This window comes from Bufo gargarizans, chromosome 3 (genome assembly GCF_014858855.1).
Source record: "Bufo gargarizans isolate SCDJY-AF-19 chromosome 3, ASM1485885v1, whole genome shotgun sequence".
NCBI lineage: Eukaryota > Metazoa > Chordata > Amphibia > Anura > Bufonidae > Bufo > Bufo gargarizans.
The window spans coordinates 608002882-608027328 of NC_058082.1; the positions used below are offsets into that span (position 1 = coordinate 608002882).

Consider the following 24447-nt stretch of genomic DNA (forward strand, 5'->3'; position numbering starts at 1 on the left):
AGCTCCCCCCAGCCCTGTGTACTGGACGAGAGGCTGGGCTGAGCTCACAAACTTAGCTGTGTGCAGGCCTGGCCATAGCAGGCTCCTCTATGCTAGCGGATCATGATGGTAATGAGCACACTATGCCTGGTGCTGCTGGCTTCTTCTCTCTTCATTACTTCCCTGTGTGAAGGGCGGACTTGTAAGTACATGCATTTCCTAGGTTTCTCTATGACATGAACCTCTCTTTTTTCCAATATGTTGTGCAATGGGGTAATCATAAGGACAGATACCAGGAGACAGAGTTTCGTAAACATCCAACCAGCTCTGGAATGCTGCAAGGAGCCGTGGAGCAGCCTGCAGGATTATCCTGATAGATAGAAGAGTATTATTCGCATCTTAGTCCCTCAGAGAAATATAATCCAAAGCACATTTGTATATGCTGAGGGCTAAGTGGATAGAGAGCTGTAAACATGGACCAGAAGTTCCTGCCGTGTATCCAGCCTGCTCCTTTATTGTTCGTTGGCGTCCTGTTGTTTATCGCCCCTTTACACGTTTTACTGATCATTTCCTTTCCACTGTAAGTAGCTGTGAGTTTGTTTTCCTTTTACAGTGGCTTGTGGTCCATCCTTCCTGATTTCTGGATTGATAACGGACTGATAAAAGTGGTCTGAAAGCAGTAGACGTATACGTAGCATTCATCAATAACTATTTTTCCTTTCCTATCGAGGCTAGTTAGTGACAATATTAGGATCCTAATATGTGTACTCCTATTCTAGTGTCTAACGACACCACATATCTGGCCTAGTGACTGTTTCAAAAGGTTCTTCAGAGGGATTACGTTTTTTATATACAATGCATTCAGAAAGACTTCAGACCCTTTTTGTTATGTTGCGGCCTTGTGCTAAAGTAAAAATACCCTATAAAGACAAAGTTAAAAGGGAATAACTAAAATCTTACATTGACATGAGTATATTTGAGACCCTTAACTCATCTATTACAACCTCCAGTCTTCTTGGGTATGATGCCACAAGGTTTGTATACCTGGATTTGGGGATTTTCTGCCATTCTGCAGATCCTCTCAAGCTTTGTCAGGGTAGATGGCGACCGTCGGTAGACAGACATTTTCAGGTCTCATCAGAGATATGCAATTAGGTTCAAGTCAGGACTATGGCTGGGCCACTCAAGGACAATCACAGAGTTGTTTCTAAACCACTTCTATGCAGTGGCGTTGCTAGGTCTGGTGTCACCCGGTGCGATAGAAAATGGTGTCACCCCCCCATCCGAAGCAATTTTTTTTTAGGGGGCTATGGGGGTGCTTCTGCCGTAGGGGGGCATACATTAGCTCAGCAGACCCCCCCTTCCCCCAAGGCTTAGAGCCCCAGCACCCCCTTTCCCCGGTCCTGGCAGCAGCTCACCTAGGTCAGGTGCACCACCACTTTCGCTGGCTGACTGAGACACCAAATGACCGCTTCTTTGTGTGGTCATCGTGTTGTGACCTGTTCGGACGAGTCACGTAGGAGACGTCCATCAAGCTCCGCCCTGCCGCCGCGGCACGGCTGACGTATCTTCATGTCCTTCACTGAGCCTGCAGACCGGCCCAAGCTGTAACGGGGGGGGGGGGGGGTTGTGGATAGTATAGCAGACAGATTGTCGACGGTGGGGGGGGGGGGGCAGCGGTTGGGGGTTGTGCTAGCGGACAGATCTCCGACGGGGGGAAGGGGAAAGCTAGCAGTCAGATCACTTACCAGGCAGTGGCAGATCCAGAGCCTGGTCTCGGGAGGGGCACTTTCGGATTATTTTCTGTCTACCGCCACAAAACAATGGTGCTTATAGAACACACTATACAGTGTAGCGGTATACTGTACATTGTGTGGCACAGTGTAGAGGTATACTGTATATTGTGTGCACCGTGTAGAGGTATACTGTATATTGTGTGGCACAGTGTATGCTATATGTGTATAACATAAACATATTTCACATGAAAACTTACAATCACTTGGCTTGGCCCTTGGGGATCTCGGACGCCACTTCAACACTTAGGCCGGGGGCTCGGCGGAGCTGATGTGTTTTATCCTAATAAGAAAGATTTCATAATAAGGATTTGGAGAAGGGGCAGAGGGATAGCAGAGCAGGGAGAGGCTGGTGCTGCTACTAGGGGGTCATACCATGGGGAGTAATAAAGCCCACCATAATGCCCCCCCCAGTAGAAATAATTCTCCTTATAATGTGACAGTGCAAAAAATACCCCCTTGTAATGCCCCCAGTTGAGCTAATGTCCCCAAAGTGCCCCCATAATGTGAAAGTATAAAATACCCCGATATAGTGCCCCCAGTAAATGCCCCCAAAGTGCTCCTCTCCCCCCTTCCTCCTAGTGCCCCCCATAATGTACCAGTATATAGTGCCCCAGTAGATGCCCTAAGTGTCCCCCATAATTTGCAAGTATAAAATACCCCTTCTTAGTGCACCCCGTAGATGACCCCATAGTACTCCTCTCCCCCCTTCCCTATAGTACCCACCATAATGTGTCCCAGTATAAAATGCTACTGTACAGAGCCCCCCATATAAAATACCCCTTCTTTGTGGTCTCAGTAGATGCCCCTATAGTGCTCACCAATAATGTACCAGTAATAAGTGCCCCCAATAATGTGCCAGTAATAAGTCCCCCCAATAATGTGCCAGTAATAAGTGCCCCCAATAATGTGCCAGTAATAAGTGCCTGATAGATGCCCCCAATCATGTGCCAGTAACAAGAGCCCCAATCATGTGCCAGTAACAAGAGCACCCCCCATCATGTGCCAATAAAAGGAGCACCCCCCCATCATGTGCCAGTAATAAGAGCCCCCCCATAATGTGCCAGTAACAAGAGCCCCCCATCATGTGCCAGTAACAAGAGCCCCCCATCATGTGCCAGTAAAACTATTGTACATATATATATATAAAAAAAAAAAACTGTTATACTTACCTCCATGTCAGCGATGCGATGCAGGCGGCGCAATGACGTCATCGTGCCTGCAGCCTATCAGAGGAACAGGGAAGGGACACGCCTCTCCCTCCCCTGCCCCGCCGCATCATCCATCTGTATCACTGTCCTGAGGACGGCGATACAGATGACTATGGAGATGAGCGCTTCCACAATGGAAGCACTTATCTCCCTGTGCCCTGCTACCGCCACCATCAGACTGGTGTCACCCCATCGCTGGTGCGGCCCGCACCCCCCGCACCCCCCTTGCTACGCCACTGCTTCTATGTTGTCTGTGCGCTTAGGGTCATTGTCTTGTTGGAAGGTGAACCTTCAGCCCAGTCTGAGGTACAGAGCACTCTGGATCAGGTTTTCATTAAGAATATCATTGCACTTTGCTCCATTCGGCTTCCCCTCAACCCTAACCAGTCTCCCTGCCCCAGCCGCTGAAAAACCTCCCTACACCATAGTGCTACGACCACTGTTATGTAGGGATGGTATTGGACGGGTGATGAGCAGTGCCTGGTTTCTCCAGACATGACGATTAGAATTGATGCCAAAAAGTTCAATCTTGGTTTCATCAGACCAGAGAAGCTTGTTTTGAGAGTCCTTTAGATGCTTTTTTGTAAACTGCAGCCTGGCTTTAATGTGTCTTTTACTTAGGAGAGATTTCTTTCTGGCCATTCTGCCATAAAGCCCAGATTACTGGCGTGCCGAAGTGATAGTTGACCTTATGGAAGTTTCTCCCATCTGCACACAGGATCTTTGGAGCTCAGCCAGAGTGACTATTGGGTTCTTGGTCGTCTGTGTTACCAAGGCCCTTCTCCCCTAATTACTTAGTTTGGTGGGGTGACCAGCTATAGGAAGAGTCTTGGTTGTTACAAACTTCTTCCATTTAAGAATTGTGGAGGTCACTCTGCTCTTGGCAACTTTCAGTGCAGCAGATATTTTTGTACCCTTCTTCAGATCCGTGCCTCTACACAATCCTATCTCTGAGCTCTACAGGCAGTTCTTTCCTCCTCATTGCTTGGTTTTCGGTCTGATATGCATTGTCAGCTGTGAGAAATTATATAGATATACAGGGGTGTGTATTTCTTAATCTTGTCCAATCAACTGAATTTACCACACATGGACTTTTTTTTTTTTGTCTAGTCGATTCTCGGCATATGCAAGTGCTGGTGTGAAACTAGCCAAAGATCACTAAGAGAAATGGGAGGCCCCCAAGCTAAATTTCAACTATCATAGCAAGGGGTCTAAAAGTACATGTTCATGTCAAATTTTAGTGATCAGCGATAGCTTTTTTTTTTTTTAAAGCCATATATAAAAAATGGAATGTCCCTGGACATCCCCTTTTAAGTATACATGTCACCCACGACCCTTTAAAAGATTATGCTTTTTGATAGAAGGTCCCCTAATAAGATGATCATAAAACCACAAGGGATCAGCTGTAACTTCTGGAAGAAACAATTCAATTTTCCTGCAGAACCACTATAGTGGAAAATACCTAAGTATTATATAATTCTGACAGTGTTCTGTGTAAGTCGTGGACATGTCAGGTCCTCCAGGGTGAGAGATTCTCAAATACTAATTAATGAGGGTCCAGAAAGAGAATCCCCTCTATTAACTCCCCGTAGTGGGGAAAAGGCTAGTTTTCTAGACCAGACAAACTCTTTCCAGCTTATTAGATGTTAGCAGGAACATCTGCAGGTAACGACAAAGGTTTCCATGCACATTAAGCCAATGAAAAAGATAGCTAATAAAATTCTCAAAGCGGCTCGCCTATCAGTCTATACAGCTGGAGAGTGGGAGATCTCTGATTTCTCTTAGGTCTCATGCCACACCACCGTATTTTTCCTCAGTGTGCTATCTTTTCTTTTGCAGATAGCTCACTGATCCATTCATTTCTATAGGACCTTGCACACATCCACATTTTCTACCTATCCGTGTGGCTGACCAGTGCAAATCACAGTGCAGGTCCTATTCTTGTCCGGTTTTGCAGATCAGAATAGCCCTTTCCATTAATGGACATGGGAAAACGCAAAGCACAGACAGACGCTGTTCATATTTTGTGGATCCGTTTTTTGCGGACCCAACCACTGACGCATTGCATGCATGAAGCCTTAAGATGCCGCAAGTTCCTTCAATAGCATTGCGTATGCATATTTTAGCCTCATTATATGAGAATTCTGGAGGCTTTAGTGGGCACAAACACACACAAACATTCCAGGTGACTTTTGGTGACAAACATACAGTATTTAACCCATCATTTACACCTGCAGATTACATGTGCTTTAGGGCTCACGCACACAAACGTATTTTCTTTCTGTGTCCAATTAGTTTTTTTTGCGGACCATATGCGGAACCATTCATTTCAATGAGTCCAAAAAAAGAACGGAAGTTACTCCGTGTGCATTCCATTTCCGTATGTCCGTATTTCCATTCCACAAAAAAATAGAACATGTCTGATTATTGTCCGCATCACGGACAAGGATAGGACTGGTCTATTAGGGGCAGCTGTTCCATTCTGCAAAATACAGAATGCACACGGATGTCATCCGTATTTTTTGAAGACCGCAAAATACATGCGGTCGTGTGCATGAGCCCTTACTCAACAGTTCATACATGGACCATAAACATTTTTTGTCAAAAACCTCACCCCCTGAAAAAGCACCCCAACACCACACACAATTATGGTTCAATTATGGTTATGGAGGTGCTGGGAGCTTTCCACTACATCTGGGAGACATGCCGACTCTTCTGGGAACCTCGGTCGTCTCCCCTCTACAAGAGCACCAGAGGTTCTGGGAGAGTTGGGAAGCATGAAATAAACGCATATGTTATTATTGACCACAAAAAACATTCATTAACGTTATTAGGAGAAAGTAGGACCAAACCTTATCATTTTGGCATAATTGACTAAATCATATGTTTGAGGTGTCCTGACTCTCCCTGATTGCCGAAAAAAAGAATTGGCATCTTGGGTTTCAATATTCCCTCTGTACTATATTGAATATGGTGCTGAAACGTGCTTTATTGAAAGTCCAGGATCTGCACAGTAAAGGTTTTATTTTGGTAGCACATTCTCAGCCTACAGCAAATTAGAACTTCCCTGCAGATTGTTATCTGATTGCTCAAACTTGTAAAGAAAAAAAGCCTTCAATCAGTAAAAAAAAAAAAAAAACATCCAACAGCAACATATCAGATTGATGGTGGTCTGTAACCTGGGACTCCCAGGATTACAAAGTGACCCTAAGGGTCTTCTGAGTTCCATGCCCAGAGACCGGAGGACCAAGCAATACCTGCAGAGAACAGTATATGTGTTCACATCGGATGTGGTAGGGCCAATCCAGTTCCATATGGACGAAAATCTGAATAAATACATTGAGAAATCTGCCCCATTTCATTTACCTGACTCAGTATTACCATAACTATAGTAGTTGGTAAGGAAACCATGGACCTTATTACCCACTGTCCCTAACCATTCTCCATACAGTATTTATGTATACTTTGTTTTTTAGCTAATTTGGTAGGCTAGCCATAGACGTCAATGAGGTTTCAATATGCATGCTGGGGGCCCCAAGCAATGTAAACTTCTGGCATGTATACTTAGGCACACATAGTTTCATAATTGCCAAGGGCATGGGAGGAGTAGGATGCAGAAGACACACTAGGACAGAAGTGTCAGCATTCCTTTCTCCACTTCATCAACCCCCAACCTTCTATGACCTTTCTCTGCTGTCTTAACCTTTTTTTTCCTATTTTTTTTTAGTTTAGAAACTTTTCCATGTGAGATTCAGCAGTCAGACAAAACCAGTGTGTATAAAAGATGTTGCTACCATGTAACGTTTTGGTTGCTTGTTGGAGATTTTGCCAAGGTGACCTATCTAAGCATTTTATGACATGGTTTTATGACATTTGCCAGGTTCCACTGACCTGTCTGTCATTTTGACAGGAAAAATCTTTGGCCCATTTGTCTCCAATGTTTTGTCAAGTTTTTCCCATCGTATATGAAGGAATTTGCAGATGAGGCTCTGACACAAATGTGAACATTGCAGCGAGCCCAGTTGAGGAGAGCAGAGGAGAGGAATGATAGTAGCAGGAATGGTGGTTGTAGTTGGTTCTCACTCTGACACTCTCCTAGGCTGTGCAGTGGGGGGGAAGGGAACGCCTTTTACTCCTTTAGGGCACTCCTGCCTAATGACAGTTGAGGTGCCCTTGGACTGGCAGTTCTTACACAAGTTTAATTTGTCGCAGTTCTCACAGGTTGCAAGGCTGCAGATTGAGTGAACAGGCATGGATCCAGGTATAAAGTGCAATATTGAAAGGTTATGCAAGGTAATAGAACCATGGTGGGTGTTGGTCCTCACAGTCAGACATAGTCCTGCACCTTTTTAGTCAGGTTGCGGTACTGACAAATAGAGATTTTCTTGTACAGGTGATCAGGGTGTGTCTAGGCACCTTAAGACTTTAATCTCCTTGACAGAGGGCTATGAGCGTAAGAGGTCCTAACAAGACAGCACTTCTCCACAGACATCTCCATTGACCTTTTTGGCATCTGGTATACTTCTTAGCAGTAGCACTGGAGCTGTCCTCCTCTTTACTATCTAGTGTACTTGACTTGGCTAAGTGTGCTCCTCTCTCTGGCCTAACCTGAACTGGATAGAGATAGCTCCTACTACCTTACGGGGAGAAGATACTCAACCACATCTAGTGGGTGGGAGGAAATGGCCTGTGAACTCCACACTGGACTTTTGTATGTAAAGACATAAATTACACAGCAGTACATTTTTCCAGTCTTTTTGCAGCATATAGGTACAAAAGCACATAAAACCCACTTGTAGTGTACTACTGCCTCAGGAGTCGGACGCTGCAACGTAGCTGTACAATCTCATTTTTTTTATAATGTCTTTATAACATCTTGAAAATGAAGCCTTACTTAGTCTCCTGGATAAAGTTTTGCCTCCTCAGGCTGCATCGCAATTCCTTAGTCGGAAAAAGAGAGCAAACTCATTTTTTGAAGAGAGTAAAAGTGGAGACCTGGAACGGGAATGTGTTGAAGAACTGTGTGGTAAGGAAGAAGCCCGGGAGATATTTGAGAATAACCCTGAGACGGTAAGATCTGTTCTTATTTTCACATCACATTTTTACAATGTTTGCTTTGGTAGCTTTAAATGGATTTTCAGTTTTTCTGTGTGTATTATGCTGGGGCTAAGAAAAGTCTAAGTCTAAGAAAAGTCGCATGGCCAGAAATATCTGTGCAATCTGTTTGCAACTTGCTGTCACGTTACTATTTTAGAACTGTGATTTGTCTGTAAAGAAAAAGTGAGGCAAGTTGCATATCGCATGCGACCTACATTGTGGTCTGTGATGAGCGACTTGTGGCCTGTGACAAAAAGTCTGCAAGATTTTCTGCAATTGTCACATGTCTCACTACAACTCCATTGACAGCCATTAGATGAAACCTATGTGATTTTCATGTTGCACGACACATACCGCAGTGTAGCCCCAGTCTGATAATCTAGTATCATCAGAATATACAGTATATACATATGTCGGACTACCTGGGCACGGGAGAATGCTTGTTCATGTGCAGTCAGATGATCGTGGTGATCCTCGTAAGTTGAGCCCCTGGCAGTCGAACATTTTGGCATATTCTCTCAACATCTTCTATAACTGTAGATACTTATTTTATTGTTGTTTTATAAAAGGCCTATAAGAAGTCTGGTCTTTTCACACAACCCTGAGTCCAGGTGACTTTTTGAATAACTCTCGTTCTTCTGAATACTCTGAAGCTGGCCAAACCCTTTAGATAGTTGTCCGGTCCGCCAAATGTTCTTTCAGCCTACAGCTATTCCTTCCAACCCTCTCATTCTCAGTAAGGTGAGGGGAGTAGGACTCTGTCATTAGCGGTTAGACAATGAGAGGGGGCTCCTTCTGTCTCCATGAAATATGATTTCGGGGTGAAAAGTTGTTGTCATGGCAGCCTAGAGCCCCCAGGTCTGCCATCACAGTACTCGCATTAAGCCCTGCCAGAGGCAAGCCTTTATAAGAATCCGGGGAGAATCACAATACACTGCAATACAAAAGTATTGCAGTGAATTGTACAAGTAATTAAATATCTGCATGTTCAAGTCTGCCAGGGAGACTAAAAAATGTAGCAAAAAGTTTAAAAAAAATATATAAAAACCCAAAATATATATATTTTTTTCCATATTAATCATATAAATGTTAAAATAAAAAAATAAACATAATTCATATTGGAGCATCCAAAAATGTCAGAAATATTGCAATATGTTATTTATGCCTTACATACACCCACTGACTGAGAAATTAAAAACTGTTATGGGATGTCAAAACATGGCAACACATAGCATTTGTTTACCATTTAAGTAGTTAAAGGGGTTGTCCGAGCATTTCAGCTAAGGGTGAGTTCACATCACCGTTTAGCTTTCCATTCTTCTGATCCGTGAGAAGAAGAGAAAGAGAAAAAAAAAACAGGATCCAGTAAAAAAACTGATCCTATTGCATCAGTTAAATTCTATTTTAACACCAGCATTTTTGCTGGATCCGTCATGGATTAACAAAAACGCTTCCGTCATGATAATCCAACCGTCTGCATCCGTTATGATTTTAATTAACTCAATTCCTAAAATATAGACCTACAGATAAAGGTCACCCAGGGGGCAAGTGCCTAATTACTCAGTATAAATCAAATATCACTAGATACCAAATATCACTGAATACCAAAAAATATTACCAATACAAAACAAAACATGAAGTAAGGGACAATGGCCAAGAGGCAAAGAGACAGGGGAGGGGGGTTGGGTCTTATTTTCTCCCTACACCAACCCCACTGTAGCTTCAGCCCAGAGACAATTCCTGATGGTGGGGTGCCTAGGCCTGATGAGCCCTAACCGTCCCTACCACGTGGGACCTAAAACACATATTTTTATATTTCCTAGGGTGGTAGGGACGGTTAGGGCTCATCAGGCCTAGGCACGAGGATGGTGAAATCCCACTATCAGGGGTTATCTCCGCGCTGAGGCTACAGTAGGGTCAGTGTAGGGAGAGAATAAGACCCCCTCCCCTGTCTCTTTGCCTCTTGGCCATTGTCCCTTACATCATGTTTTGTTTGGTTTTGTTTTGGTAACATTTTTTGGTATTCAGTGATATTTGGTATCTAGTGATATTTGATTCATACTGTACCTGGTTTGATTAATTGGGCACTTGCCCCTTTGGTGACCTTTATCTGTAGGTCTGTATTTTAGGAATTAAGTTAATTAAAATCTAATGTTTTTAGGGGTCTGTTTTTTTCTTAGTAATTACTTTATTTCGTTTGGACACCATTATATATGATATCCTTATTTTGTACGCTTCTTTTTAACTACTTGCATACACTCACTAAAACCTTTTGCAACCAATGTAGCAGTGCCACATATCTAAAGTGCATCCTACTAAAGCATGGATATATACAAAAATATAGGCAGATTGTCTATTCAGATATTCATTTTCATAAATATCTAATAAATGTACAATAAATTATTGAAATTTAAACCATTGGGATACCTAAAATCTAATTTTAGTGTCCAAAATGCTTCTTGCATTAGGAATTTTCTCTTCTAATCCCCACCCCGTATTGGACATTTATCTCTTTCCAAACCAAAGAATTAAAAAATTTCATTCAATTTGTCATGTTCTTCAGTAAAAGGGCTACAAAATAAAAACTACAAATTGTGAAATTAAATAAAAGTGAAATAAAACTATCAATAAAAACTACAGATTGCCCTGCAAAAAGTGAGCTCTTACACAGCTCCGTACATATAAATATAAAAAAGTTAGGGTGTTAGAATATGGCAATGCAAAGAAAAATTTGTAATTTTCAAATAGTATTGATTTACAACACAAGAAAAAACTATAAAAATTAAGTTAAAAGGGCAGTTTTACTGCATAGGGAACGAAACCCATAAAACTAAGGTGGAACTGTGTTTTTTCTAATTCCATTTGGATTTTTTTTCCAGCTTCCCATATGCAATATTAAATGGTGCCATTAGAAAGTACAAGTTGTCCCACAAAAAACAAGCCCTTGTTTAGCTATGAGAACAGAATAATAAAAAAAGGTTAATGTGCTTAAAGTTAATGATTGGCTTGAATTTAAAGAGGACCTTTCACCGATTATGACACTGTGAACTAAGAATACAGACATGGAGAGCGGCGCCCGGGGATCTCACTGCACTTACTATTATCCCTGGGCGCCGCTCCGTTCTCCCGCTATTCCCTCCGGTATCTCCGGTCACAAAGTTATGGTAGGCGGAGTCTGCCCTTGTTCTGCTGTAGTGCTGGCCAATCGCATTGCAGAGCTCACAGCCTGGGTGAAAATAACCTCCCAGGCTGTAAGCTCTGCGCTGCGATTGGCCAGCACTAGAGCAGAACAAGGGCAGACTCCGCCTACCATAACTTAGTGACTGAAATCTCTGCCTACTATAACTTAGTGGCCGGAGATACCGGAGGGCATAGCAGGAGAACGGAGCGGTGCCCGGGGATAATAGTAAGTGCAGTGAGATCTCCATGTCTGTATTCTTAGTTCACAATGTCAGGATCGGTGAAAGGTCCTCTTTAATGTTCTGATCTGTAATCTGAAAGCATGTGAGTTTCATACTATTAATTTTCTTTATTTTTTATTTTAGGAATATTTTTATCCAAAATATTTGGGTAAGTCAGGGTAATAGTTGGGATATATTACGGTATATATATGTTGCTCAGTTGTGGTTTGTTCAGATAGACAGATTCATGTTTGAGTCTTAAATAATAATCTAAGATCAGTTTCACACAAGAATGATAAGGACACAATTTTGTACCTATATAATGGCTGCAAGTCCCTGCCCTACTGCAACTTCTAATGCTCATTATAGGGATCTATGAAGGGATCTCATTAGACCCACGGTCAGAGGGGAAAATGTGGCTGCACTATAGGCATGAAGAAGTGTCTGCATTACGCAACCTTAGGCTCTATTCCTACCACGTTTCTGCACTACATCACACTTTTTCTAGGAGGAAATATAGTTTTAATTTTTTTTTGTTTATATGACATAAGTCTGGTTGTGTCTTCTTTCTGGGAACTGATGACCTATACAACTCTCAGTATCCTTGTGCCCCATAGATCTATTACTGTAACCCAGTCCCAACTCTCTTGATTGGGGTTGAGCTGCTTTACCAACTCCATGGACCTTACTGTCTATGACTTCTGTAGTGAAGGGGCCTCATTGCTGGTTCTACTAATCAGTGACGGTCCCCAGAGGCAATCCAACACAGATCACACAATAATGGCCTATGTTAAGGATAGGTCATCAGTGTAATTTAATACAGGGCCCCTTTAATTATTTAGCTAGTTTATATTGTGTTTATAAGCATTTAACAGTTTTGCATAATTACAAGTTGAACCTATAATTTTAAACCCATTTATCTTTTATAGCTTGCATTGGAAATTATCGAGATAAAAATGACAAGATCAGTTACTTGAATTTTGATGGACCCTCTGATCTGAGATCTTGCATTACTGGTTTGTATCATATTTATTAGAAGTTATTAAATGTAGTAAAATAATAAAAGCTTGTATGATCACTAAGCCCCCCACTGTTTTCAGCGCCTCACCTCCGATCAGTGTTTACACGGCTGCAGTGTTAAAAGTGGCATAGCCATATATACGACAAATGAGCGCTGCAGCCAATCACTGCACCAGTCTATGACATGAGACGGCTGAGGCCAGTGCAGGGGAAGCCTTGTCTGGCCTTACATTTCCCCTGCACTGGTTACTGCATGTGACCATTCAAGGTAATAAATACCGTAATCTCTGTACTTATACATCACATTTATTCTACAGCACTGCCTGACCAGTGTAAGCCATTACCATGTAATAAAGATGGATATAAGGAATGCAAGGATGGGAAAGGAAATTTCACCTGCATTTGTAAACCCGGATGGCAGGGAGTGCGTTGTGATGAAGGTGAGAGTAACTTTGTGTCTCAAGCTGCTTATAGATATGGCGACTATTATGTCCAGTACATAAAAGAAATTCTGAGTACCTGTGAAAATGTAAGCTAAAAAAATAGGAAAAAAAGAGAAACCGAACGAAAAAAAATCTTATTGTGTTGTTTCTACTGTAAATTTTCGAATAACTTTCAATTGAATTTGGACACCGGGATATACAGTAAATGGCATTATGAAATACCATTTTCTAAGCTGGACTTAAAGGGATTATCCAACCCCTATAATTCACCCCCCCAAAATGCCCCAGCCCCTCGCACAGATTGTAATTACCTCACTCCCCAGCACCCTCGTCGCTTCTGATGCCCGCACGGCCGCCACTGCATCTACCCGTCACGCAGATTCAAACATCCGGCGACGGGGTAGGGGTGTTCGGTGTGGACAGACTGCTGTTCAGCCAATAGCAGGCCACGATGGGAACGAGCCTCCCTAGCATCGCGGGTGACACTAGGGAGGCTCTTTCCTGTCACAGCCTGCTATTGGCTGCCCCCCCTGCAGGATGTTTTGATTCACGCAACGGGGAGATGCAGCAGCGGCTGTGCGGGCCTCAGAAGCAACGCAGGTGCCTGGGAGCCAAGTAAGTACAATCTGTGTGAGGGGCCTGGGCATTTGGGAGGGCATGATAGGGGTTGGTTAACCCCTTTAAGCTCATAATAACTGGATCATTTTTGGGACAATTATCAAGAAGAATATTTCATAGGAATGCTCATTCCTGATAATCATGCCATCGATCAACCGAGCAGACTCTAATTTCTTAGCTGCTTTGCATCTTTCATCAGCATAAAAGATGCTTGGTTATCAGCAGTACATCATCCTATGTAATCAAGTATGTGCTACTGCTAATTATGAGAATTTCACTCGGGAAGAACAATTGCAGTAGCAGTTGTTCCTCTCCCATTCAATTTGCACCAGCCTGTGTAATAGTCTGCTATCTCCTGGAATAGTCTCTGTGTGGCTGACAACTGATCCAAGGGGTTCAGAGACACTGGTACGGGGCCCCGTGGGATCAGGAAAAACTAAAGTCAGTGAAAGGTCAAGGTCAGGGCAGGTTGAATATGAGCAATGAGCAATCTGATCAACAGTCCGTGGTCAGGGCAGGCAGTGAAAAGTCAATGCGGAGGTCAGACACAGGTCAAGTCAGCAGCAGAAGGTCAGAATCCAGTATATGGGTAGGAATCGGTTCACAGGCAGACAATCGAAAACAGCACACTTATGCAGGGAACTAGACAACCTATTGCCCAGACAACCTCCCACATAGGAAGGTGTCTTAAGTTCCCAAGAGTGGCCAGCCATTTTCTGGTGTGCATTAGGATGAAATCTCTGGCGGGGAAGCCTTGCCGGCAGGATGCACTCTGTGCCCTGCCAGGTAGAAAGATTCAGAAGGCTTTAGCGGCTCGGCCCACTGCATGAAATAAGAAGAAGGCTGACGGATCCGAAGCAGGGGGTGGGTAGATGGCACGCATAACCACCTTGAGGAGTGGAGCGACGGTGGGCACAGGCTGTCAATATAACAAAGCCCAAACTCAGGAAGAGGCCCAGGAGGACAAATGGATTTATTTTCAGGGTCCAGGGTGCTCCTAGTCCTAGCTTTGGTATTACTCACTGCTCCCTGTTCTTCTTCTCTGGGCTCTTGCTCAGCACTAAGTCCTGGCAGCACACAGCTTCAGAACGGGGCGTAATGTGCGTAGGAGTGCACTATGACCTGATGCTGTGCGACGTCACAGTGTAGTGCCTGCCAAGACACAGCGCTGCACGGAGATCAGAGGCACCCACAACTGGAGAAGAGAGGTAAGTATTATTTTTTTTGGGTTCGGTTTGAGGACTACATTAAGGGGACTGAGGGGAGGGGCCATTGAAAAATTTGATGTGGGGCTTAGTCAGTTCTAGTGACTCCACTGGTCGCTGTTGTACAAAAAAAGTCGCAAATTATGACACAAATTATGTGACTTTTTACCTCTCTGTGGTGAGAAAAGGAATGATGCATAGCAGGCAGGACGTGGCACACAATGGACACTAATGTAGAACAGCTTGGGGGTTGTAGGGCGTCTGAATCCCGACGATCAGATGTCCTCTACATAGGCCGTGAGTTTTAAAGGACCAGACCCTTTTAAGGGGAGAGCCATAAGGCAATGAGACATGAGGAGCAGCCTAGCAGGGTAGATGTCTAGGGCATACATTGAACAGATAAGTGTGCATGTCCAGGAGAGTATTCAGTACTTGTAGTTTAAGGGTCTTAACCTCCCACTACTTTGTGGATCGCCTCTTGTTTTTGTTACAAATAGAGCTGATTAGTCGTGTAACGAAAAAGAGAAAAAGAAACTCAGTTTTCTAGTTCTTTGTGTAGCCAGCAATACATCAATGTTATGTGCAGGGACATGTACTCATGGACACCAAACCATCTGGCAAACATTTGCTCCTTGTCAAACACACATAGGGAGATTTATCAAACTTGGTGCAAAGGAAAACTGGCTTAGTTGCCCCTAGCAACCAATCAGATTCCACCTTTCATTCTCCAGAGCTCCTTTGGAAAATAAAAGGTCGAATCTAATTGGTTGCTATGGGCAACTAAGCCAGTTTTCCTTTACACCAGTTTGATAAATCTATCTCACAGAGTTTTATGCTTGTCTATTTTCCCTGCTTCCAATACATCCATTTTCAAGAACAGACTGATCACTTTCTCACCAAGCTAATACAGAATACCTGTATCTCACCCATTGTTGACTGTTATTTACCTATTATTTACATTATATGTATATTTTGTATATAACACGTACTATAGAGAAATATACATGTGCCTGGATCTAGGCTTGATAACCAAAATGTAAACTCTGTTGCCTTTTTTGTCTTTACTTCAGATATTAATGAATGTGAGGATCCAGAAAAAGTGAAGGGCGGCTGCAGTCAGCGATGTGTGAACATCCCGGGCAGTTATCGCTGCGCCTGTGAGGATGGATACTACCTGCTTCCCGATAAGCACACCTGTAGCGGTAAATGTTGGACATTTGTCTCATCATCGCAGTCATGTAGATAGAATTCTTCATTTTATTTGAACAAAGCAAAATCAGATTTTGCTTCCTAAAACTAAAGCTTTTGTGCCAGTCCTCAGGATAGGGGATAAGTGTCTTATCGGTGGGGTTCTGACTGCTGGGACCCCTGCTGATCATTAGAACGGGGCCTGTGTTCCCCAGTTTGAATAGCCCAACGGACATGCATGTGCTCTCTCCATTCAACTGTGTGCGGCTGCTGGAAATAGCCAAGTCCTATGGAGTTAAATGAAATGGAGTGGCAGCATGCATGCGTGTCCGCTGCCCTGATCCAACAGGAATAGAGGCCGCGTTTTCAGTACGGGTCTCAGCGCTTGGACTCTTGCTGATTAGACACTCAAGGGAGAGCAGCCGCACATGCACAGCTAGCCTCCATTCACTGCTATGGGACTTTCAAAAATAGCTGAGCGCTCTCTATTGGCCATTTTCGGAAGTCCCATAGTACTGAATGGAGAGGACACCACGCATGCGCAATGTGCTGTTTTTCATATAGAGGGCTCCTTCTGCGGATAGGACTGGGTTCCAGAGGTGAGACCCGTTCCTGTCTGACTATTGTGGAATATTCTAGTGATATGCCATAAATGTTGAACTGGAAAACCCCTTAAAGAGAACCTGTCATAAACTTTATGCAGCCCGTACTAACGGCAGCATAAAGTAGACACAGGTGAGTTGATTTCAGCGGTCTGTCATTTATAAGTTGAAAGTAAGTGGTTGCCGAGAACCAACATCACAATCATTGCAGACTGGACCTGGAAAAGAGTCACGGCCACATGAGAAGAGTCATGGTTATTCATGAAGTCCTGCTCTCCCTGCCCACCTGCTGATGACTGACCGTCTAATACCTAGTTTTCTCCCTTTCTCTCTAGGAGAGAACTGCCAGTCATCAGCAGATGGGCAGGAGAGCAGGAGATTATGATAACCAGGACTCTTCTCATGTAGATTTTACTCTTTTTAAGGCCTGGGCTGCAATGATTATGATGCTGGTTCTCGGCAACCACTTACTATTAGCTCATGAGTGACACACCGCTGAGATCAGCATTTTTGTCAGTATTTTATGCTGCCCTCAGTGAGGTCTGCATAAAGTTGATGACAGGTTCCCTTTAAAGTGATAGAAACATAGAAACATAGACTGTGTCGGCAGATAAGACCCATTTGGCCCATCTAGTCTGCCCAGTATACTGAATAGAGCTCCATAATTCTGATACTCAGCTTCAAATCCACTCCATACAACTATAAAGCGAATTAATACATTTCGGACTGACTACTGCCACATTAAAGGGGGGAATCGGAGCTTACTGCATGCAAATGTATTATTGAGATCCATAGAGGAAGTATAAATCCAGATGCAGCACGCTTCCACTAGTGTTAGATACTAAATATCTTACTGAGATTTTCCGGGCTACAGATACTGATGATCCCCACTGAACTGATATTGATGATAGGTCTTCAATATCTAAAACCTAGAAAACCCCTTTAAAGGGGTGGTTCATTTTTGTGAGGCTTTTTTACAGACCCCAGAGCATGGCCAGACCCACGGTGGTAATCCTACTTACCTGATCCCCACCGCTGGGTTATGGCTCCATTGCTGCCCCGCAGGCCCTGAGTCTCCCTGTGTCAACATCTAGTTTGACTCCACGTCACATAATGGCTTTAACCAATGACTGGCTGCAGTGAAGACATGCATGGGTGAAACGTCAACGCTGCAGTCAGTCATTGGCTGCAGCGGTCACACGACTTGGCATCAATCTGGATGTTGACACGAGTAGACCCGGGACCTGCAGAACTGGCGGGGCAGCAATGGAGACAGAACCCAGCATCATGGATCAAATAGATATGATTATGACCACGGGTCCTACCATGCTGTGAGATCTGTAGAAAAATCATAAAGGTGAACAACCCCTTTAAGGTAAGCGGCTGTTTAATAGATGATTGGTTCAGTCCAATCCCGTGGCAACTCTCCTGATTACCCTGAGACATATGATGTGTTACATAGGATCTGTCACCACTCCTGACACCTCTCCTGTATGAGTAAATTATTTTATTAAATATGAGATGGCAATTCTGAAGCATCTTTTCTTAGATCTCTGCGCTGTGTTGTTGCTCTGTTACTCCCCATAGAAAATGATAAATACTTTGAAACCTGAGATGTTAATGCAGTACCACAGAACATGACTGCTGCAAAAGGGTAATTGCTGTAATGTTCTGCTTTATTTTCTTTGTATACTTATAAGCATTGTATAGACAGTTTAGGGTAAACATCTTGGGTCTTCCTATTAGGTAGCCAGGAGATGGACCTGGGTCCACCCCCTGGTTAGTCAGTGTGAGCCTACATGAGGAACAGTGAGGACCTACATGTACAAGCTCCTAAGTGCTAGGCCTGAGCTCAGAGAACAATTATCTCTGAGACTTCTACAGTCAAGTGGGCTACTGTATCGTCAAAAGTGCTACAGAGAAAAGGAAGATCAGAAGGTCCAGAATCTACAAGGTCAAGCACTGGAGTCGGACAGCAAGTTATTGTGCATGTTTTAGGTATAGACATGTTACTGCTGTGAGAGGGAGCATCGGCAGTACCCTTCCACAATTGGAGACGGTTTGGCCAGCCATGCATTAAACCTGCGCCCCTCAGCCTGAGAATTTGCAGAAGCATTTAACAAGAACCTCATTGCCTGCCTAAGGTCCTACAGAGAGACTTTAGTGAGATAAGGAGAAGGCGTACTACAACCTCCATCATTTCAGTTGTCTACTTTAGTAAAGAGAGACTTTTATTGATACCAACTGGCCTGGTTACTAATGCCATCAGCATACACCGGCCACTTTTGCACTCCTGCCTTGCACCCAGACCAGCACCTAACATCAAGGGCACCTCACCTAACACCAGACAGGATCCCCAACTCCAAGGAGTGCCCCGAGAGAAGAAAGAGCCTAGGGAGAGCCTGGGTGAGGATTGCCACTGTGAACTGTGAGTGCTACTACTAAAGCCAGTATATCCACTACCACTTCCATCCTTCTTGCCTCCCCTCCAGGTCGCTGCATTTACCAGCGGAGGGGGGTGTCCTGACACACCGTGACAATGTCCAATCAATTCCGACAGTATCAGACTGTATACGGAGACGCTACTTTTACAAGGAGAATGGTAACACCCAGAGGTCAATGTTCTAATATATTTATAAGAAGAATAACAGAGGAACCTCAAAGTTCTAAGAAAACATGCTTGAGAATTGTAGTTTTATGGGCAATGCAAGCATTTAGTAAAATCAGGAGAGCTGACGGGTCCTCTTTAACAGGAACGCGTATGGAGAGATTAAAGGGCATCTGTCAGTAGATTTGTACCTATGACACTGGCTGACCTGTTACATGTGCACCTGGCATCTGAAGACATCTGGTCGGTCCTATGTTCCTGCATTGCTGAGAAAAATGAAGTTTTACTATGTGAAACTGAGCCTCTAGGAGCAACGAGGATCACGTTTACAGCCCCTGGCCTTGTCATCCAAAGTGGAGCAGAGCCTGTAGGTGTAACGGCAGCGCCCCCGTTGCTCCTAAAGGCTGATTTGCATATATTAAAACATTCTTCTCAGTAATGCGGGCACATATGAACATGGGACCAACACAGATGCCTTCAGCTGCCAACCGCACATGTAACAGGTCAGCCAGTGTCATAGGGACAAATCTACTGATAGATGCCCTTTAAGGTGCTGAAATACTGTGTATTCCTCTCTTTTAGAAAGCTATTCTTCTCTCACCCCTTGATGATTGTGGGGGAAGCCGCCTCTGACCAATTGTCAACAGTCCCTAATTTTCACAGACACTTCCTGCAAATTTGGACTATCCTGGGATTAAAATGGGTGGGGCTTATGTAAGCCCAGACCATAAATATGCATTCATGGGGGCACTGCGGGGGAACTGAAGCATGGCAGCCATGTAGAGGAGAGTCTCAGGTGGAGGACCACCTCTATGAAACCCATACACCCTAACAGAGCATATGTACAGGGTCACCTTTGTGACACAACACCTTTAAGACTCCTTAGGGTTTTGATAAATCTACCATTTTGTTTCCCCACACTGTTAATATGAGAATATCAGCCCTGCCTCACGTCACATGGGATGCGTTAAACACCTGCACTCGCATGCTATTCACCGCCTCTCTCTAAAACCCTGTATTCCATTTAAAGCATTGACACATTTATCTCTGCTTGGCTTCCCGAGAGGCATTTATCACTGCTAAGAACGGCTTCATAAAATAACATCTAGTCCCTAAAAAGCTAATTTTGTACGATTGAGAGAGCAGGTCCTGTGTGATTAAGAACCCAATCCATATCTGGGAGTCTCCGCCGTCTTCTAGAGCCTCCACGAGAAGCACATTCAGTACTACATCACTGTAATCAATTGATGTTCATGGCTGAGAATTGGAGAGAAGACACCGCAAACAGCCCCACATAAATCTTACAACGTGCTCTTCCCGTCCCCTGACAGCAAGAAGACTTCATCCAGCATTCGCTTCATCAGAATATGTTCTGTTCATCTATTTTCCAGTGTCCCCAGACAGTCCACAATACCGTTTTGTCTTTTTACGCTGTATCATGTGGGCTAGCGGGTTCATATATATAAAAGCCGACAGTTAAAGGGGTTGTTCCATCTTGTACTATGTGGGGCATATCGCTAGGATATGCCTCCAATGTCTGATAGGTGCAGGTCCTACCTCTGGGACCCACACCTATCCTTAGAACAGAGCCTGCAAAGTGCAGGAGGGTGCACCGCGCATGCGCAGCCGCTCTACCTTTATTTCTATGAGAGTGATGAAAATAACTGAGCAGTGCGCTTGGCTATTTTCAGAAGTCCCATTGAAATAAAAGGAAACCGCACAGCGAAAGCAGAGCAACTACTACATTCACTTCTGTGGGGCTTATGGACTCGGCAATTCTCGGTAGTTCCATAGAAATGAATGGATGATGGCGGCGCATGCACGGCGTGTCCTCCGCCACTTTGCGGGCTCAGTTTTAAGAATAGGTGTGGGTCTCAGAGGGTGGACCTGCATCTGTTAGACATTGGGGGCATATCAGCGGCCGGCTGGACAACGTCTTTATAGGTATTTACATTTTCTGAATTTCTAATTGTATATCCAGAAAGAAACTCAACCCATTATGTGGATGCTCCCACGTAACGCCAGCATATGTTCCCCCAGTACATTTCAGATTTCCTCTGAGACATGCTAATTTTATTTAGAAGTATCACAGAGTATCTGACTGTTGGGATCCCGAGCAATCAGTGATGGTCAGTTTGCAGTGTTCGCCAGCGAACACATGCGGGCTGCCATCTTTAGTAAGGTAGACTCACCCGTCCGGCGATGCACAGGTAAGCCCCTACCTGTGCCGGGAGCCGGTCTGAAATCAAATGCAGTCACCGGGAGCAGGCAGTTCAGAGAACAGCCCGATGAAGGCCCCCGGCGGCTGTTCTCGGAACTGCCTGCTCCCGGTGACTGCAGTTGATTTCAGACCGGCTCACCCGGACAAGTGAGTCTACCTTACTAAAGATGGCAGCCCGCATGTGTTCGCTGGCGAACACTGCGAACTGACCATCACTGCTAGCAATCGGCTTAATCTGAAGAAGATCCTGGCAACAAGTGCTTTAAAGGGTTTTCTCACTAAAATTATTCTCCAGTTTTAAATCCAGTACCTGGATCTAAATAATTTTTTTAAATTACATGTGCTTAAAAATTTAGCATAGCCACTGAGTTATTCAATAAAATGTATCTGTATTGCGCCACCTACTATTTGTTATTTTTCTTATTTCTTTGACCTGCTCACTTAGAAGGTCGCACATGCTCAGTTTCATCCTTCAACTGACTCCTGAGCTGTGATAGGTAGAGCATGGACACGCCCCTTGAGCTGCAGCAGAAGAAAGCTGCCAGCTTGATATGTCTAGCAGAGCAATGAATGGGTTGATCTCTGGATCCATGTGAGGTACAGGGGTGGTTCTAGCTTAGTTAGAAAGAGACGGTCATGTACTATATGATGTCTGATCTTCATTTTTTACATACATCATGGGACAACCCCTTTAATCCCCTGCAGCACCACCACAGGGGAAATTAAGTATTGCATTTGGTCACTGAAATCAGTGATCGATGTGGTCCTCTGCTAATTGATGAAGGTCCTCTATTAATTGAAAATTAACTAATATTGTATTTAGAAATGTATATTCTAAATCAGACAACCCATTTAAAGAGAATCTGTGAGAGTCCTGATTACCCCACCCACTTACAATAATTAACAGCCATTCCTGTATCAGTATGTGTGGGGGCGGGGCAAGCAGGACTCTCATTCCTTCTCCTAGGAGTCCTTTTACTCAGAAATCGTGATCCAAATCATATAAACCTGTATATCCCAGAGCGCAGCTTCTCTCCCTCTTTCATACCCTGCTCTCAGGTCATCAGAAATCACCCGATAGGTTCACTTTAAGCACAAATAACTCCCTCTTTTGCCATTTCACATTTCTATCAGTTCTGTTCTACATGTAAGATGTTTTTTATCTTAAATAGATAGAGATGAATGTGAGTTCAGCCCAGTAATCTGCGGAGGGGCACAATGCAGAAATACACCAGGAAAGTATGAATGTGAGTGTGAGGCTGGATATCGGTTTAACACATCATCGAAGGTTTGTGAAGGTAAGTAATGCTCTATGGGCTATTTATTTGCCAAATGTAGGAAGGTACATATATACGGGCACCTCAGGCCAGAGGAGGCGTTTCAATGTTTTATCTATGTGACTAGGTAAATCTGCATCATGTTTAACTGTGTAGGGAACTTGACAGATGCACATGGCAATCATCTATATGCGTTTGGACCAAAGGCAGGCACAAAAAGTTAAGAATCTTCCATGCAAGAGTACTACATTGGTCTTTTGCTCTCCATACACAGCAGGAGGCACTGTTTATTTTCCCATATGGCAGCATTAGGCTCCTTGATATAGGAACCCTGTGCATCTTACAGAAGGTGCCCATATGGTATGTTCAGCTCTGATTAGGACAAAAGAGAGTCTAATTTTACACCTGTATACAGTTATAGTCTCCATGTCTTATATGCCAAGAAGACTTAAAGGCTGTGTACATCTTGTGGGGATTTGCTCTGGTAGACAGGGTAAGCGGACGCAGTACAGAGGTAAAAACCAGTTGGTAAAGCAAAACTTCAGTGTTTATTCACACATAAGGCAAAAACTAAATGACAGTTCGCAGTCCTGGTGTTAGTTTACACAATGGAAAGTTCAAGGAACAAAACAATCACCTTGTTAGCAGTTTTTTCACCAGAGGTCCACAACAGGCTTTAGGGGGCCTGTTTCCCAGCATGCGGTTCTCAGCCCTCCAGCACGGCACAAAGCCTCAGATCCCAAACAAAGACTGACTGCGCTCCCCTGTCAGAGAGGAGTAATCCACACCACCTGACAGTGCTGAATGTTTTTTAAACCTGCCAAGAGCCGGCCTGGAACATGGGGAGTAGCCACCCATTCAGCACTTTGGCTACTCCCAGTAATAGCCACCCTGTATCAGCTTTACAGCCAAACTAAACAGTTGAAGTGTCAGACTGAAATCTGCAATAATGACACTTCATGAAAAAAAATATACGTCTCTTACCTCACCGAGGCCAGGAACCTCGGTGACACATACTGACCATCAATGATGGCCCCTTGTTCCTTCCTACAATCTTTAGGGACATTTTTTTTATTATTGCATTGTATTTGTTTATGTTAAATTGCTCTTTATTAACATTTTTGAGTCCCTTTCTCTGTGCAGCCTTGAGATTCTCCAGTAGCAGGCTCTCTGTTTTTACTCTGTTCTGTCAGGTAGCACAGCTGACAGCCCCTTATAAACACTCATTATAGTTCAATTCTTATTTTACTGATAAGAACATGGCTTAAGGCCCTATTACACGGGCAGATTATGTTACCGTTCATCTTAATGATAATCTATCATCTGGCAGTGTTTGCTCGTTCATCGGGTAATTGGGATCTTTGAACATGTTAAAGAAATCCTGGTTTGCCGGCAGCAGATTGCGGCATGTAATAGGCGCTCTGCTGCCGGAAAACAGTGAGACAGTATAGGGACGAGCGATATATTAGTAAGCGCTCGTCCCTTTACTGAGGAGTAGATCGCTACATGTAATAGCAGCGGTCTCCTCCTCTAGCGAGAAAGCGATTGACGGGACGGAATGCTTCCCTCCCAACAATCGTCTGCTCTATCTGCCCATGTAATCGGGCCCTTAAATAAGTGTTTTTGAGCTATTAGTAAATTAATGATAAGGGTTATTAGATGACCAGCACAAAGTGAAAGTGTTATTCACACAGCTAGGCAGAAGAAGTTAACCCTTGCAATCATAAAAAATAAATAAAAAATTGCCCCCAAAGATGTACATAGCCTTTAAAGGGAGTCTGTCA

At 43.9% G+C, this 24447-nt stretch overlaps 1 protein-coding gene across 2 annotated transcripts in view; it reads left to right on the plus strand.

Annotated features, from left to right (window-relative positions):
* PROS1 (protein S) overlaps nt 1-24447 on the plus strand; it is an 83363-nt gene continuing 58916 nt past the window's right edge. Inside the window, exons 1-7 of one of the 2 annotated variants that reach the window (XM_044284512.1) lie at nt 1-181; nt 7896-8053; nt 11626-11650; nt 12411-12497; nt 12819-12941; nt 15838-15969; nt 22559-22684. In XM_044284512.1, coding sequence (XP_044140447.1) covers nt 103-181; nt 7896-8053; nt 11626-11650; nt 12411-12497; nt 12819-12941; nt 15838-15969; nt 22559-22684 — 730 coding nt within the window. In that variant the 5' untranslated portion in view covers nt 1-102. The remainder of the gene's footprint in view (nt 182-7895; nt 8054-11625; nt 11651-12410; nt 12498-12818; nt 12942-15837; nt 15970-22558; nt 22685-24447) is intronic. The other variant, XM_044284511.1, reaches the window with a different exon arrangement.